This window comes from Chrysochloris asiatica, unplaced genomic scaffold (genome assembly GCF_000296735.1).
Source record: "Chrysochloris asiatica unplaced genomic scaffold, ChrAsi1.0 scaffold00041, whole genome shotgun sequence".
Classification (NCBI taxonomy): Eukaryota; Metazoa; Chordata; class Mammalia; order Afrosoricida; family Chrysochloridae; genus Chrysochloris; species Chrysochloris asiatica.
This window is the reverse complement of record NW_006408559.1, coordinates 1,138,506-1,155,317: the sequence shown is the minus strand read 5'-3', so window position 1 is coordinate 1,155,317 and position 16,812 is coordinate 1,138,506. Positions and strand designations below refer to the sequence as shown.

The following is a 16,812-nucleotide window of genomic DNA, read 5'->3' as shown; positions in this document are numbered from 1 at the left end:
AGTTGCTGCTTCCATGAGTGTTGATAGTTGATCCAAGAAGAATGAAGTCCTTGACAACATAAATCTTTTCTCTGTTGATAAGAGTGTTGTTTATTGGTCCAGTGGTAAGAATTTTTTTCTTTACATTGAGATGCAATCCATACTGAAGGCCGTGGTCTTTGATCTTCCTCAGTAAGTATTTTAAGTCCTCTTCACTTTCAGCAAGCAAGTATCATTTGTTTATTGCAGGTTGTTAATGAGTCTTCCTCCAATTCTCATGCCACGTTTTTCTTCATATAACCCAGCTTCTCGGATTATTTGCTCAGCATACAGGTTGAATAAATATGGTGAAAGAATACAACTCTGTCTTACACTTTTTAAAATTTTAAATCATTCAGTGTTTCCATGTTCTGTTTGAAAAACTGCCTCTTGGTCCATGTACAGATTCCTCATGAGCACAATTGATGTTCCAGAATACTCATACTTCGCAATGTTGTCCATAGCTTGCCATGATCCACATAGTCTAATGCCTTTGTGTAGTCAATAAAGCACAGGTAAACATCTATATGGGATCTACCTTTATGGGATCAAATAGACAACAGTAACTGGAAAGACTAGATATGAACCTTAGAGGTATCAAGTTTGTACCAATGGGGAGGAAAAACTAGGAAAAGAGGGTAAGAATTGTTGTACAACTTGAAGAATGAACGTCACTAAATCATATATGCAACAATTTTTGAAATGTTTTTATGTATTGATATGTATATTCTCAATAAAAACAAAATAAATAAAATCGTATGTGTGGGGAATGTCTTTTTGTTGGTGAGAATGTGAAGAAACAGAAGCTTTGCTGCCTTGCTGGTGTGATTGTAAAATAGTTCAGCTACTTTGGAATGCTGTTTGCTAGATTCTTTAAAGTTGAAGTATAAACACATCATATAACTCAACAATTTCAATCCTTGGACTCCACCCAAGACAAGTGAAAACATGCAAGTATATCTATACAAAAAGCTGTACAGAAGAGCACCAAACTAGAAACCATCCCAATGTCATCTGATGCTGGATAAACAAAATGTGGCACATTTTATACAATGTAATATTATTCCGTTATAAAAATTAACTAACTACTGAAACATATCTACCACTTATCTGTCAGCTTGTCATACTGTGGTGGCTTGTGTGTTGCTGTGATGCTGGAAGCTATGCCTTTGGTGTTTTAAATGTCAGCAGGGTCACCCATGATGGGAGGGTTTCAGCAGAGCTAGAAAGACGGAGAGATGGACCACTTCTGGAAGGTGAGCACTGAAAACCTTATGAATAGCTGTGGAACTCTAAAAGATGAGCCCCTAAGGTTAGAAGGCACTCAAAATATGGTTGGGGAAGAGCTGTCTCCTCAAAGCAGTAGTAGTTGTTGTTAAGAGTTGTTGATTGGCTGCAACTCATGGTTACCCTGTATAGGGTTTGTGAGAACAACTGATGGGTTTGAACTGCAGTTAGCAATCTAGATATCAACCTAATGATATAAATAGAACAAAGCTTTCAGGACTTTCATTTGCTGATGGGACACAACTCAAAATGAGAAGAAACAGCTGCCAACATCCATCAATAACTAGAACATAGAATATATGAAGTATCAACCTAGGAAAATTGGAAGTTGTCAAAAATGAACTGGAAGACACCAATATGCTAGGCATTAGTGGGCTGAAATGGACTGGTATTCACTACTTTGAACTGGACAATCATATAGTTTACTATGCTGGGAATGACAAATTCAGGAGGAATGGCATTGCATTCATTGTCAAAAAGAGCATTCACGATTGATCTTGAAGTGCAATGCTGTCTGTGATAGGAAAATATCTATATGCCTACAAGGAATACTAATTAATGCCATGATTACTTAAATTTTTGAACCATCTACTAAAGCCAATAGTGAAAAAATTGAAGAATTCTACCAACTTTTTCAGTCTGAAATTGATCAACCATTCAGTCAAGATACATTGATAATTACTGGTGGTTGGAATGCAAAGGTTGGAAACAAAGAGGAAGGATCAGTAGTTGGAAAATATGGTGTTGGTGATAGAAATGATGCTGGAGATCACCTGATATAATTTTGCAAGACCAAAGATTTCTTTGTTGCAAATACCTTTTTTCAACATAAATGGCCAAGATACACATGAACCTCACCAGATGGAATACACGGGAACCAAATTGACTACGTCTGTGGGAAGAGACAGTGAAGAAGTTCAATATCATCAGCCAAGGCAAGGGGATAACTTTGGAACAGTCAATTGCTCATATGCAAGTTCAGGCTGAACTGAAGAAAATTTTAAAAAGTTCGCAGGAGCCAAAATATGACCTTAGATATATTCCATCTGAATTTACAAACCATTTCAAGAAAAAACTTGATGTAGTAGACACCAATGACAGGAGAGAAATTGTGGGATGACATTAAGAACATCATGCACAAAGAAAGCAAAAGGTCATAAAAAAGACCAGAAAGAACAGACCAATATGGATGTCAGAAGAGACTTGAGTTCATTGCTTATGCCACTGTGCCAATATACCTTATTGGGGGCCTTCTTCTTTTTGGCTGACCATCCACTTTACCAAGTATGATTTGCTCTAGAGACTAGTCCCTCCTGATAACATGTTCTAAGTATGGGAGACAAAGTCTTGTCATCTGATCTTTACAGAACATTCTGGTTGTACTTCCTCCAATACAGATTTGTTTGCTCTTCTGGTATTCCATGGTACTTTTAATATTCTTCTCCAACATCATAACTCAAAATGCACGGATTCTTCTGCAGTCTTCCTTATTCATTTTCCAACTTTCACATTAGTCTTCTGGGACTGGACTGGACTAGGTAAAATGTCATGGTTTGGGACAGGCGCACCTTAGTCCTCAAATTAATATCTTTGCTCTTGAACACTTTAAAGAGGTCTTGTGCAGCAGATTTGCCTAATGCAATACGTTGTTTGATTTCTTGACTGCTACTTCCATGAGCGTTGATTGTGAATCCAAGTAAAATGAAGTCTTTGGCTGCATCCAGGCTCAAGAGAACTTTTTAGGGTGCTAGAAATATTCTAAAATTGGATCGTGGTGATGGTTGCACAAGACTATATGTTTAATGAAAAGTGTTTAATAGGCAGATGTAGCTCTGTGCATTGATGTGCCAGACTGCAAAGTCCATTTGAACTTCAAGGTCGGTGGCTCAAGCTCATCAGCCGCTCCATGGAAACCCTCCCTATACAGGGTCACTATGGGTTGGAACCGACTCATCGGCACTTAACAATAACAAAGCAATTTAGGAAAGAAAAAGCCTAAGAGATAGATCAGTGCAGCTAACATTCCACCTCAACTAAGCTTTCGTTTTCAGCCTGGGCCATGGATGAAGGCTGTCAATGGTGCCCACTTACCTTAGAATCTCCCGAGGCGTTGCAGCTCTTCGGTACCAGGCAGTGAGTGACTAGAATACTGGGATCTTTGGTGGTGATGGATAGGCCCTTCTGCAGGATCTGAATCAGCCGGGTCCAGAAGTGGAAAACAGTCTCAGGGTGGTCAGGGTGGAGCTTCAGGTAGTAGATCTTCTCAGTGACTGTTCTCAACCGAAGGATACGCTGAAGGCTATCACAGACCTGTAGCTCCACGAACTTCAGTGGGAGAATCCTGAAGGCGTGAGGGAAGACACACATTGACGACAGCATTGCTTCTGGTAAGACCCTGTCCTCATTAAAAATGAGGGATGTTTTCTTCAGGCTTCTTGGGTTAGAAAGAATAGTTCTTAACACAGTGATACTCAAATATGGGGGAGATCAGGTTGTGCTGGAGAACTTGTTTAAAGTGTAGCCATTTGACTTTCACCCCCAAAAGATTCAAATTCAGTAGGTTTGGGGTGAGACCCTGCAATCTGCTCTGAGAGACACTGCCTGGGCAAGACAGCTGGGGTCCTAGGGTTTTAGGACACAACGGAGCTATTGCGCTCTGCCAAGAGTCCTTTCCATTACCTAGCTTGTCCATTCATTGACCTTAATGCCTCACTCTTTCCCAAAGGGGTAAGGTCAACAAATTGTCTCTATATCTAATAATATTAGTCTTCTGGGACTGGACTGGACTTGCTATAGGTACACCCAGAATATAACGGAAACGTTTGTCACAGTAAAATAATTTCCTGGACTTTTAGAGATATCTTGAGATTTTTGAGATATACTACAGATTTCTTGAAGAGGCCCAAAAATGAAAAGGGATGTTTAGGCCCGTTGTGGCGCTACCGGATGAAACACTGACCACAAGGTTGGTATCAACCACAAGGTTGGTGATTCAAACTCACCAGTCACTCTTTGGAAACCCTGTACATGGTCACTATGAGTCAGAATGGACTCAACGGCATTTAACAAGTCTCAGGCCAGTATGATTTCACTGTACATTATGGTTCTAAGACTTACACTCATTTTACAGATAGGTAGGCTGTGGGCCAGGAAGTGACTGTGACGTCTTCAAAATTATTTATAGTTAGTTGCACACCAAGGACTAGAACCCGTGTTCCCCAGCCAGTGGTCTTGTCTATCAGACGTTACTGCCTCTTTGGCTCTCAGCCTTTGGTTTAACTGTGACGAGCGCACCAGGAAGGGGAGTGGGCATACAGGCTGGCTCACTTTCCCTCTGTCCGCACAATACTGTCCTTGGCTGTCCTTGGCTTGCCTCTGGCTAGTGCATCACTGAACTGGCTAGGCTGAAGATTTCCAACCCAGACCTTAAGGTGCCTTGTGTTAAACCATGTAAGTAAATTATATACCTAAAGGAAAAAAGTCCACGTAAACAAGTCTGTTCCTAATAGAAGCGCCTGGCACAAAGGCAATAAATGTAGCTAGCTGATAAGAGAGGACCTATCCTGTTTTTCCTGTTAATCTTCTTATTACAAATACGCTTCAATTCATGGGCCCTGGAGCCAGTTTCAGTCTGGTTAAAGAACATGCGCCATAAAGACCACCTTGTCCTCCAACTGACCCCAGAGCATTAGGGGTCATGGTAAGTAACCAAAGTTCATGGAACAATAAGTCATCACAACCATTCGGACCCACTTTAGAAGTGAGGGTTCTGATAGCAAATTCCAGGCCAAATCCTCACCCTCCTCCTTTTGGATGTTGTTGTTGTTGTTAAGTGCCGTCGAGTCGGTTCCGACCCATAGCGACCCTGTACAGGGTTTCCGAGGGTGTAAATCTTTACGGGAGTAGAAAGCCTCATCTTTCTCCCGCGGAGCGGCTGGTAGTTTCGAACCGCTGACCTTAAGGTTCGCAGCCCGATTCGTAGCCACTATGCTACCAGAGCTCCTTTTGGATAATGCATGTTATTTCCTAGAAATGCTATGAATATACATAACATTTCCTCATTCCTCCAAAAGCTTAAACATTCCTTGAATCCTTTGTTCAAGGAGACAGTGCTTTGAGAATTATCTCCCTATCTCCTTACTTGTTAAAAATAATGAAACTTTACTGTGCTTAAACCCTTGATTCGGTAACATCATTGTATGTGGTCACTGTTGTCTCGAGAAATCAATGTCATTGCTGATGATTTCTCTGGATTCCCCGCCCCCCTTGGGTGATGACAACGCAGCCTCCACTGAGGGTCCTATCTTCCCATCTAAGATGATTACCTCTTTAGGATGATGTTTGGGGTTGTAGATGGCTTGTTCCATGTCTGACTCTGCCCCTGGTGCCACTTGACGCTGGCCATGAGGAGGATGTTGGGAAGGGGCAGGCAAGGCACAGAGGAGGTCACACCCAGGGCCGTGGTGTTGGAGGCTTTGTAGATATCTATCCAGTTTCTGCCCCTCCTGACCTGCAAAGCAGCCCCGTGGTATGGTCTGAGCACTTGGCAGAGACAGCAGGGTGTTGTAACCAATGCAACTCACCCTTGGCACTATTAGCATGCTGGGTTGGAGTTTTCTTTATTGTGGGGGCTGTCCAGTGCCTTGCAGTATGTTTGACAGCATCTTGACCTTTACCTCCCCCCCCACCAAGTTGTGGATGGTGAAATATCTCTCCAAACAACAACAAACTGCCATTGAATTCATTCTGACCTCGTTTTACTGTGTTTCACTTTATTGCATTTTTGTCTTTTTCACAAATTGAAGGTTTGTGGCAATTCTGCATCAAGCAAGTTTATCAGCGCCTTTTCCCAACAGACTGTGCTCACTTCATGTCTGTGTCACATTTTGGCTATTCTCACAATATTTCAAACTTTTTCATAATGCTATTACACACTTAAAGGAGCTCTGGTAGTGTAGTGGTTATGAATCAGGCTATGAACTGCAAGGTCAACAGTTTGAAACTATCAGTGGTTCCGCAGGAGAAAGATGAGGCGTTCTGCTCCTGTAAAGATTTACAGCCTTGGAAACCCTGTGCAGGGTCACTATGAGTTGGAACCGACTCCACGGTACTCAACAACAACATTACATACTTAAGGAGCCCTGGTGGTACTGTGGGATCAGCATCGTAATCAGCCAACTGCAAGGTTGATGGTTCAAACCCATCAGCTTCTCTGTGGGAGAAAGATGAAGTTGTCTGCTCCAGTAAAGATCTACAGTCTCAGAAACCCTATGTACAGGGTCACTATGAGTTGGAATCGACTTCATGGCAGTGGATCTGGTTTATTGCACACTTAATAGACTACAGTATAGTGTAAACATAGCTTTCATACATATTGGGAAATGTGACTCATGTTATTGCAGTATGCATTTGCTGCAGTGGTCTGAAGCCAAACCCACTACATCTTCAAGGAGTGCCTGTACTTGGCCTTGTGTATTTGCATCTAATTTGAAGGTCAATCCAGTCCCTTTTATAGCCAAGGAAATGGATTCAGAGTGAGCTTGTTACTTACACAATGACGCCTACCAAAGAGAAAGCAGAAGGCTGGAATCTAAGCTCAAATCTCGCTGGTCCCCAGCTCTTTTCTTTCACCAATTACAGCGTTTTTGCTTCTAACAGAGGGAATCTTATTTCACTGCCTCTTTGTTTATCGGTTTGGGATTGGCAGTCTCGATGATGAGTTTATAGGGGTACCCCAACACCAATACCTCACTCAGTGCAAAGAGTGCCTGACCCCTCTCCAAGTTGATTTGAAAAGGTTGTTGTAGTAGTTAGTTGCTGCTGAGTTGACTCCAACCTAATGGCGCCCTCTTGTGCACAGGTCTTTCAGAAGCAGATCACAGTCCTGTCTTGTGAGGGATCTCTGGGTGGGTTTAAACTTCCAACCTTTTGTTGTTGTTGTGAAGTGCCATTGAGTTGGTTCCGACCCATAGAGACCCTGTATAGGGTTCCCGAGAAGCAGGTGGTGAGCTTGAACTACTGACCTTGCAGTTTACCAGGACTCCTCCAACATTTTGGCTTGTTGCTGGTCACTTAACCAGTTGTTACCCAGGGACTCTGTCTGACTTGCCCATATAAACACTGTCTGCAGAATCCTGGCCTGGGACCATGCAAAGTCCAGATACAGATGGGGGTGGTCTTGCAGGCCATGTCTGGCAGCTGCTCCTGGCCTCAGCTCTCATGCCAAGCTAATCCCTGGGCCGGGCTCTACCTGCCAAATCTTGGAAGGTCTACAAGGACCTAGGGGTGCCATTCTGAACAACCCAAGAGTACCTGGACAAAATTACTTTCAAACACCACTGAGTCAGGAAACAAGTTGAATTCTGGAGAATGCATCATCTGGCAAAGCAGTCCTTCCTCCACACCAAAACCCACTCCAGGGTTCGGCTCCCTGTCCACAGGCAAGAGGCCCCTGCATTCTTTCCAGGCATTCAGAGGAGTGAAGGTTGGATAGGATCTTGTGACTTTGACTGTCTTCTTCGATTTCCACCATGGCTTTCTGTGTGGAACTGATGACAACATGTCTACACATGCTCAGGGGCCTGTTGCACGTGTGTCCTGGGAGCTCTCTCTTCCTCCTGGCTCTGGGGTTGCTGGCCCAGGCCTAGGACCGCCACTCAGCTCATAATGATGAATGGATGACATCACGAGAAACCAGACAGGGCTGCAGGAAAGGAAGTGGAGGAGTTGCACTTCCCCTCCTGAGACTCTTCCGAGTTTTGAGACCCTGACATTCCCCAGCCCTTCTCTGAACAGAGGACAGAGCTCTTCCAAAAAGTACTGAGAAGGACATGAACCCGGCAGGAAGCGAGGAGGCCTCTTTCCACTGTGAAAGGACGATACCTCCCTGCCTTCAACTCCTGTTTTTCTCTTCATGTAAACTTTCCCTAACAGTTTCACTTTTATTTTTAAAGATAATTCTAGACCATAATGCAGAGCAATCCTGTTGTGTACCCTTCACCCTATTTCTCCAGTGACAAATGCTAACTGCAAGGTTGGCAGTTCAAACCCACCAGCCGCTCTCTGGAAACCTTATACAAGGTTGCTCTGAATCAGAACTGACTCCCGGTGGCTCTTAACAACAACAACAACAATATCCTGCATAATTATAGTACAATATCACAACAGTGACATCACTTCAACTCACTGATCTTAGTCACTCAAAATGGTAAAAAAGGGATCTGTATTTGTGCCCTAGAGCTGCTACAACAAAATACCATAAAATCAGTAGCTGGTAAGAACAGAAATTTATTGGCTCACAGTTGTGGAGGCTGGGAGTCCAAAATCAGGGTGTTAGCAGTGTGATTGCCTCTGAGGGCTCTGAGGGCGAGTCTATTCCATGCCTCTCTCATTGATGACGTCTTCTAGTGGAGACGGGCAATCCTTAATTTGTAAGTTTCTGCCTGTATCCTCACACGGCTTTCTTTTCCCTGTGTATCTCTGTCTCTTCTGCTCTTTTATAAGGAAACCACTCAGATTGGATGAGGACCCACCCTGCTCCATTATGACCTCATGTTAACTGGTAGTACCTCCAAAGACCCTATTTCCAAATAAGATCATGCTCAAAAAGACAGGTTGGAGGGTCAGGAGATGCCATTCAATCCATAATAGGATCGAGGGGCGTGAAGATTATCAACAGTTTCTAGGAAGAACTATATCCCCTTACTCTCTACCTTTTTCCCTCACTTGTTGTCTTTGTTGTGCCCTGCTGTTGTTGTTGTAAAGTGCTGTTGAGTCATAATTCTGACGTGGTATAGGGTTTCTGAGGAACAGCTGGTGAGTTTGAACCCCCGACCTTGCAGTTCAAACCAACCTCGCAGTCCAGTACTTATCCTACAGTGCCACCCCAGGACTCCTTCTCAGATATACTACAGCCTGACATCTATATCCACTCCCCCACTAGGATGTAAGTTCCTGAGGTCAGCAATGGCCATCTTTTTGGGTCTCTGTTGGATCCCTCCTGCCTAAAATACTTCCTGGTGTGTTGACAGTTTTAATTAATATTTTTAAATGAACGAATGATGCTTTTCCACAAGATTATGCAACCTTTCTGAATTCAATTTTTATTATAAATAAATATATATAATATATTTATTACATAGAGTCCTGGTGTGGTGCTGTGGGTTAATGTGTCAGACTGCAAAACTGAACTGCAAGGTCAATGGTTCAAGCCCACCAGCTGTTCCTCAGAAACCCTATACAGGGTCACCATGGATTGGAATGGACACACACAACGACACTTAACAACAACAACAACAATATAAATTACATACATAAATAACATTTGTCATGTCAACATTTTTATATGTATAATTCAGTGATTTTAATTATAGTTATCATGTTGTTTAACCATTTGTTGTTGTTAAGTGCCATCAAGTTGGCGCCAACTCAGAGCGATCCTGTTTCTAAGGCATGGCTGGTGGATTCAAACTGAGAACCTTGCAGTTAACAGTCCAGTTAACTTTTCCTACAACGCCATACCCGGACTCCTGTTCAGCCATTACCACTATTCATTTCCAGAATTTTCCATGACTTCTAACAGAAGTAAGACTTCATTTTTTTAAATCTGTAAAATGGGTATAATGCTATCCATCTGCAGATGATTAAATGACACAGAGTATGCCAAGTTTCCAATACATGGTGTCCAGCAGAGTCCTAAGCCATTATAAGGGGTGTTTGGCTGCTTGTCTATTTAAAGAGTCCCTGAGTGGTACAAACACCCTTGGCTGTCAACTAAAAGGATGGAAGTTCAAGTTCACCTAGGGGCACCTCGGAAGAAAGGTTTGGCAATCTTCTGAAAGTCAGACACTGAAAAAATCCTCTGGAACACACAGTTCTAATGACACACATGGATGGGGTCCCCATGAGTTGGAGGTGACTTGGTAACAAGTGATACCCGTACCCCTGTTAAAAACCCAGCTTTCCTGAGCTGGGCGGGATGCGAAGCACACAGCCTCTGGTTATGCACAGACGCCTTTTCTGGTTATGGAAGGAGTTGCTCTGTTGCTCTGTCTGGTTATTTCTGCAGGGTTCATGTCCTCTAGGAGGTCCCACGGAAGGAGCCGTAGAAGTAATTAGCTTCTGACCAGAGGCTGGCATTGGAAAGGGGCCAGCTGAGGGCAATTACCTGTGTTAGCAGCTCTGGCTGGGTCTCCATCATGCTCCAAATGGCACTGCCACCCACCCTTGCCCTGGGGGAAGCAAGGGCAAATCCTGGTGCCATTAGATCAGGACAAAACGCACTGGAGGCTGACCTCTATTCTTGCCTATTTTTGGAAGAAATGCCTTCTAATTTGGACAAAACCCCAGAATTTATTCAATAATGTATCAAGCATTGAAGTCCATGAGATAAATTCAAAAAAATAACGATGACAAGCAATACTTGCAAAGTTCAAGCACGGAAGTTTGTTCTGGCCATTTCACTAGAAAGAGTGGGAGAGGGCCCAGCCACTCATATTATTCCTCTGTTCACAAACTTGTAGCAACTCCCTATCAGTTAGTAAAGCAACCTCCAAACTCATGTGTCTTGTTTTCTTTTGTTGATCATGTAGGAAAAATGTCCTATATGGTAACATACTCTTAGGACTGGGTCAGAGACCAAGACCTCTGGATATAGATCAGAAATAGAACCCATAGCACACAAGGATGGTAATCATTCTATACACAGTCAAAGCTCGGAGTCCTGGTGTGGTGCTGTAGGATAAGCACTCAAACGCAAGGTCAGTCTGAACTGCCATGGCGGCAGTTCAAACTCACCAGCCACTCTCAGAAACCTTATGCAGGGTCGCTATAGGTCAGAACAGATTCGATGACACTTAACAACAACACATAGTCAAAGCTTAACCACAGGGGTTATGGGAAATGGGAAGCGACTGTTAATAGGTGATAGGTTTCTTTATTGGGTGATGAAAATGCTCTAAAACTGATTGTGGTAAAGGTTGCGCAACTCTCTGAATATGTTAAAAACCACTGAATTCTGCAATTGGGGAAAAAAAATTAAAAAGCTTAGTCACATCCATACAAGTATTGCAAACCCAGGATCAGATGGTTTGCTCAAATTGGGCAGGCGGACATCCAGAAAAACCTACTGCCATTTGGTCGATTCCTTCTCACAGCCACCATACAGGGCCGCCTCAGTGGGCTTCCTGGCCTGTAAATCTTTACAGAAGCCAACTGTCTCCTGCAGAGTGGGTGTTGGGTTTCAATTGCCAACCTTTTGGTTAGCAGCCAAGTGCTTCAGCCACTGCATCACCAGGGCTTCCAGAAATCCCCTGCAACTGGGAAGCTGATCTCTTTGCTTACACATGATTTGTTTGGCCCATTTCTGCAGGTGCTCATCAGACCTCAATGCAAAAAGCTTCATCACCCAGTCTAGAAAGCTAATTTAGAAGATTTTTTACCTCAAACAAGATGATAAGAAATTGTATAAGCCACTTGCTGTCAAGTCACTCCCTACTCAAGGTGACCTCATGCGTGTCAGAGTAGAACTACTAACCATAGAATTTTCTAGATATTAGAAGTGCATTGTCAGGCCTTTTATCCAAAGCATCCTGGGTGGACTCAAACATCCAACCTTTTGGTTAGCAGCTGAGCTTGTATTACTCAAGGACTCTAAGCAATTGCACAAATGGTACTTTAAGGTCCTCCCTCCATTTCTTCCCCACCCTCATCTCAAAACAAAACAAAAAAACGAGTACATAGAATTCTAAAAATTGATATGCCAATTTACCAGGGGTGGCAGGGAGGGGAGCACAATATACTGGTTAGAAGGTTGTTGTTGCAAAGTGTCATCAAATTGGTTCTGACCCATAGCAACTGTGTATAGGCTTTCCAAGGAGCAGTTGGTGAGCTTGAACTGCCAAAGTCGGTTCAAACTGACTTTGCAGTCCAGCACATTAACCCACAGAGCTACACCAGGACTCCTGGCTAGAGAGTAGACACATGTTAGTTTCGGTTAAGTTGTTGTTGTTGTTGTTATGTGTTGTGGAATTGGTTCTGACTCATAGCAACCCTGTACAGGGTTTCCGAGGCTATAAAACTTTACAGGAGTAGAAAGCCTCATCTTTCTCCTGCAGAACAGCTGATAGTTTTGAACTGCTGACCTTGAGATTAGCAGCCTGATTCATAACAACTACGCTACCAGAGCTCCTCAGTTTGGGTGAAGAGGAGGGCAATATACAAGAAGAGGAATGGTGGAAACTAAACTAGGAAGAAAGGAGAAGACTTAGGGAGGTATGCATGGGCTAAATGAGATAGATTTAGCTGATTTATACCTGATTTATACACAACCTCAGAACAGCAGTTCTGTGATAACATGGATTGAGACATAGGCTTGAATGGGTAAAGGAGGAGAAAAAAACATTTGTGTGTTTGACTGTTCTGTGGATATTGGTTTTCCCTGCCTAATATCGGAGTCCTGGTGTGGCACTGTGTGTTAAGGTGCCAGACTGCAAAGCCGTTTGAACTGCAAGATTGGCAGTTCAGCTGCTCTTCGGAAACCCTATACAGGGTTGCTATGGGTCAGAAACGACTCGACGGCACTTCAAACACAACAACAACAATATTGTAAAATAGGCATTTTGTGTGATAGAAATGACTATTGGGAATTATGATCACCAAAAACTTGTAAGCCCTTCTTCAGCCTACAACTGATTGGATTTGCTAAAAGGGAAATTTGCTCAGGGAAATAGGCTTCTTGTTAAGCCTTTGTTAAACCTTAGGTGGCACTTAAGCCCCACCCAGAACCTTTGAGTTGGGACATTCCCACTTGAAAAGACACGCAGACCAACCCAAAACTGCAGGGGGAACAGAAGATTCTTATTGAGAGAAAGACCTACAGAAAAAAAAGTGCACTGTTTGCATGTTTGCATATCAAGCAAGCTGTTGACTTTGGAGGCATTAAGGCAAGAAAAATTAGCCCATCAGGGAAAACCCCCTTCTAGGACTGAAACTTAAAAGGGATGCAAAAACAATCTAGTATGCTTTCTGGTGACCACCGGCATCTACTTGTGAGTGGAAGTGGGGGAAGTGCAGCAATGAAGACACGGGCTGAGTTTGACCGTGTTCCATTGACACCTGTTGACCTTGAAAGAAGACAGGGAAGAGAAAAGACTGGTCTTTTAGGAAGATGTGTGAAGTCCTGAGCACTGACCCTGCCGCTGGAGGTTAGAACTAAGAGTGAAGTGGCCAGCTGGTCTGAAGTGCTAGGAGGTGTACATGAACTTCCAAACTTGCAGCTGGTACCCATTTGATCTAGCTGCGATGGCTGACCAGAACTGACCAATGAAGATAAAGATACTGTGAACAAGTGCAAATTGCTACAATTTGATGACCTAGACTTTTGCTTGTGGATGCAGTTGCTCAAAATTCCAACCAAAATGGAAGGATTCTTCATATCAAGGAACATGTTTGTTTCCTCCAAGTACTGGGTGGATTGTTGTTGTTGTTGTTAGGTGCCGTCAAGTCAGTACCAACTCATAGCGACCCTATGTACAACAGAATGAAACACTGCCCGGTCCTGGGCCAACCTCACAATTGTTGCCACTCTTGAGTCCATTGATGCTGCCACTTTGCCAATCCATCTCGCTGGGGATCTTCCTCGTCTTCTCTCACCTCCACTTTACCAAACATGATATCCTTCTCCAGTGACTGGTCCCTCCTGACAATATGTCTGAAGTATGAGAGATGAAGTTTGGCCATCCTGGCCTCCAAGGAGCACTTTGGCTGTACTTCTTCCAACACAGATCTCTTGGTTCCTTTGGCAGCCCATGGCACTTTCAATATTTTCCTCCAACTCCATAACTCAATAGCATCAATTCTTCTATGGTCTTCCTTATTCACTGTCTAGCTTTTGCATGCATATGAGGTGATTGAAAAAACCATGGCTTGGGTCAGGCACACCTTAGTCCTCAAGCTGACATTTTTGCTCTTCAACACTTTAAAAAAAGTTCCTGTGCAGCAGATTTGTATAATGCAATACGTCATTTGATATCTTGACTGCTGCTTCCGTGAGTGTTGATGGTTGATCCAAGAAGAATGAAGTCCTTTACAACTTCAATCTTTTCTCCATTGATAAGAATGTTGTTTATTGGTGCAGTCGTGAGGATTTTTGTTTTCTTTACATTGAGATGCAAAGCATACCGAAGGCTATTGTCTTTGATCTTCATCAGTAAATATTTTAAGTCCTCTTCACTTTCAGCAAGCAAGGTTGTATCATCGGCATATCGCAGGTTGTTAGTGAGTCTTCCTCCAATCCTGATGCCATAGTTTTCTTCATAGAACCCAGCTTCTCGGATTATTGGCTCTGCATACAGGTTGAATAAGTATGGTGAAGGAATACAACCCTGTCTCACACCTTTCTTAAGTTTAAACCATTTAGTGTTCCCATGTTCTGTTCGAAAAACTGCCTCTTGGTGCATGTACAGATTCTTTATGAGCTCAATTAGGTGTTGTGGAATGCTCATACTTCATAATGTTGTCCATAGCTTGTCATGATCTACACAATCAAAAGCCTTTGTGTAGTCAATAAAGCACAGGATGAGCAATTTAGACATTGGCTATCAAAAACAGGGGCAGGGGCTATAAAAGCATTAATTGGCACACTTACAAGCTTTCATGTGTGTGTTTAGTTTCAGAATGAGGTGGGTAAAGTGGAATACCCACTGAATAGTTTTCCTCTTTTCCAGATGGATCTGGTGATAGGATTTTATGATTTAATTGTAAGTAATGGTTAACAGGGTTAATTGTAATTGTTACAACTGTAATTGTAGAAGATATGTAACTAAAAGGGGGAGTAGTTCATCTTTCATCTCAGGGACAGACGATCACAAGACCATCAAGAAGAAAGAGCATGAGTAGAGCATGAGATCCCTATCTAGGAGAGCAGCGACAGGAGATGGTGGCAGGGGTGGTGGCATGGAGAGAAAGAGAAACGTTGGGTTCTAGGCTCAGGGACTGAGTAAGGCTGTGCAGCTGTGGACAGAAGCCTGGCTTGCAGAATGTGCCCTTTGAACAGTTAAGTGAATATATATTTTTTGTCTTGTATGTGTACATAAAATATTTTTGCTTTGTTCATTTGTGAAATGTAAGCTGTAAAAAGGAAGTCACAGGGAGGAAGTAGGATAACTGTTGCTGCAGACAGGGGATTATAATCATTGAGATGAAACAAAGTGCATAATATTTTAAATCTAAAGTTGATGATCTTTTCTATAAACCTATACTCAATTCACAATCAAAAGTTAACAAAAAAATCGATAGGCCAGATATCTATTCTCTCCATCTTCTTTAGTTATGTTATTGTTGTAAGGGTTTTCAAGGAGCAACTGATGGGTTTGAACCACTGACTTTGCAGTTAGCAGTCCATTGTTTATCCTACTGAACCACACCAGGACTCCTCTTTAGTGATAGAGTGCCTGAGTTTAATTAGGCACAAGATCTTCAGGAATACAGATTATATTTCCTATCTTCCCTTGCAGCTAGGTAAAACCATGTAGCTAAATCCTTGCAAAAGAAATGTAGGTTGAAGTGTTAGTTGCAAGTTTTGTGAGGAATCTTGAAAGGAAAAAGACATGCTCTTTTTCATTCTTTGTTTTTTTTTCCTTCTGACTGGAGTACAGAATTGATGGGTGGAGCTTGAGCAACCTTTTTGAGTCATGAAGAATACAAATAGCAAGATAGAAAACCATGAAGAATATTAAATAGCAAGATAGAAAGTCTCCAGCTCCTTGATGATCATAAAACTATCATGTTGTTGTTGTTGTTAGTTATTTTCAACTCGATTCTGGTTCATGGTGACTCCATGTGTGCAAAGTAGAACTCCATAGGATTTTGGTTTGATAATTTAGTCTACAACTTGTATTTCCATATATCCTCATCTCATCTCATTTTATCCCATCTGTTATGAATTGAATTACCTCCTCCATCAAATATATAGTATGTATCGAAGTCCCAACACTTATGCCTATAAATATGTCCCTGTTTGGAAATAGGAGTTTTCTTCTGTTATGTCTATGAGGCCATATTAGATTAAGGTGGGTCTTAAGCCTAATCTTTAAAAAATAATGTCTAATAAAAGGAACAGAATAGATACCGGCACACATACACAAGGGAAAGACAGAAACCATTTAGGACCTTCTAGAAGCAGTTAAGAGAAATTATCAGAGAGGCCCCCAGAAGGAACTGACATGCTCAAGATCCTGATTTCACTTTTAGCTTCCAGAATTGTGAGAGTACAAATTTCTGTTCCTCTGTATTTCTGTTACAGCAACACCAGGAAACTAAAACCCCATCTTATTCACTGGTCATGTTAAAATTTCTTCCATTAACTCTATTTATCCTGATTGGTTTTCCATATCAATATCCAATCCAGGACCACACATTTTCCTTTAAGTTTTTTCTAATTTAGTAGAGTCCTCTTTGTAGGGGACTGGTTTAGTTCTTTAGCGCTACTATACCAGAAAGACCACAAGT

At 42.4% G+C, this 16,812-nt stretch overlaps 1 protein-coding gene across 1 annotated transcript in view; it reads right to left on the bottom strand.

The window, feature by feature from the left end:
- The window catches only part of FAM71F1 (family with sequence similarity 71, member F1), a 27,925-nt gene extending 20,059 nt beyond the window's left edge, over positions 1-7,866 (bottom strand). The window contains 3 exon segments of the mRNA XM_006861219.1: positions 3,397-3,646; positions 5,631-5,815; positions 7,618-7,866. Of these exon segments, the coding sequence (XP_006861281.1) occupies positions 3,397-3,646; positions 5,631-5,815; positions 7,618-7,866 (684 nt within the window).
- Positions 7,867-16,812: the final 8,946 nt, after the last annotated feature.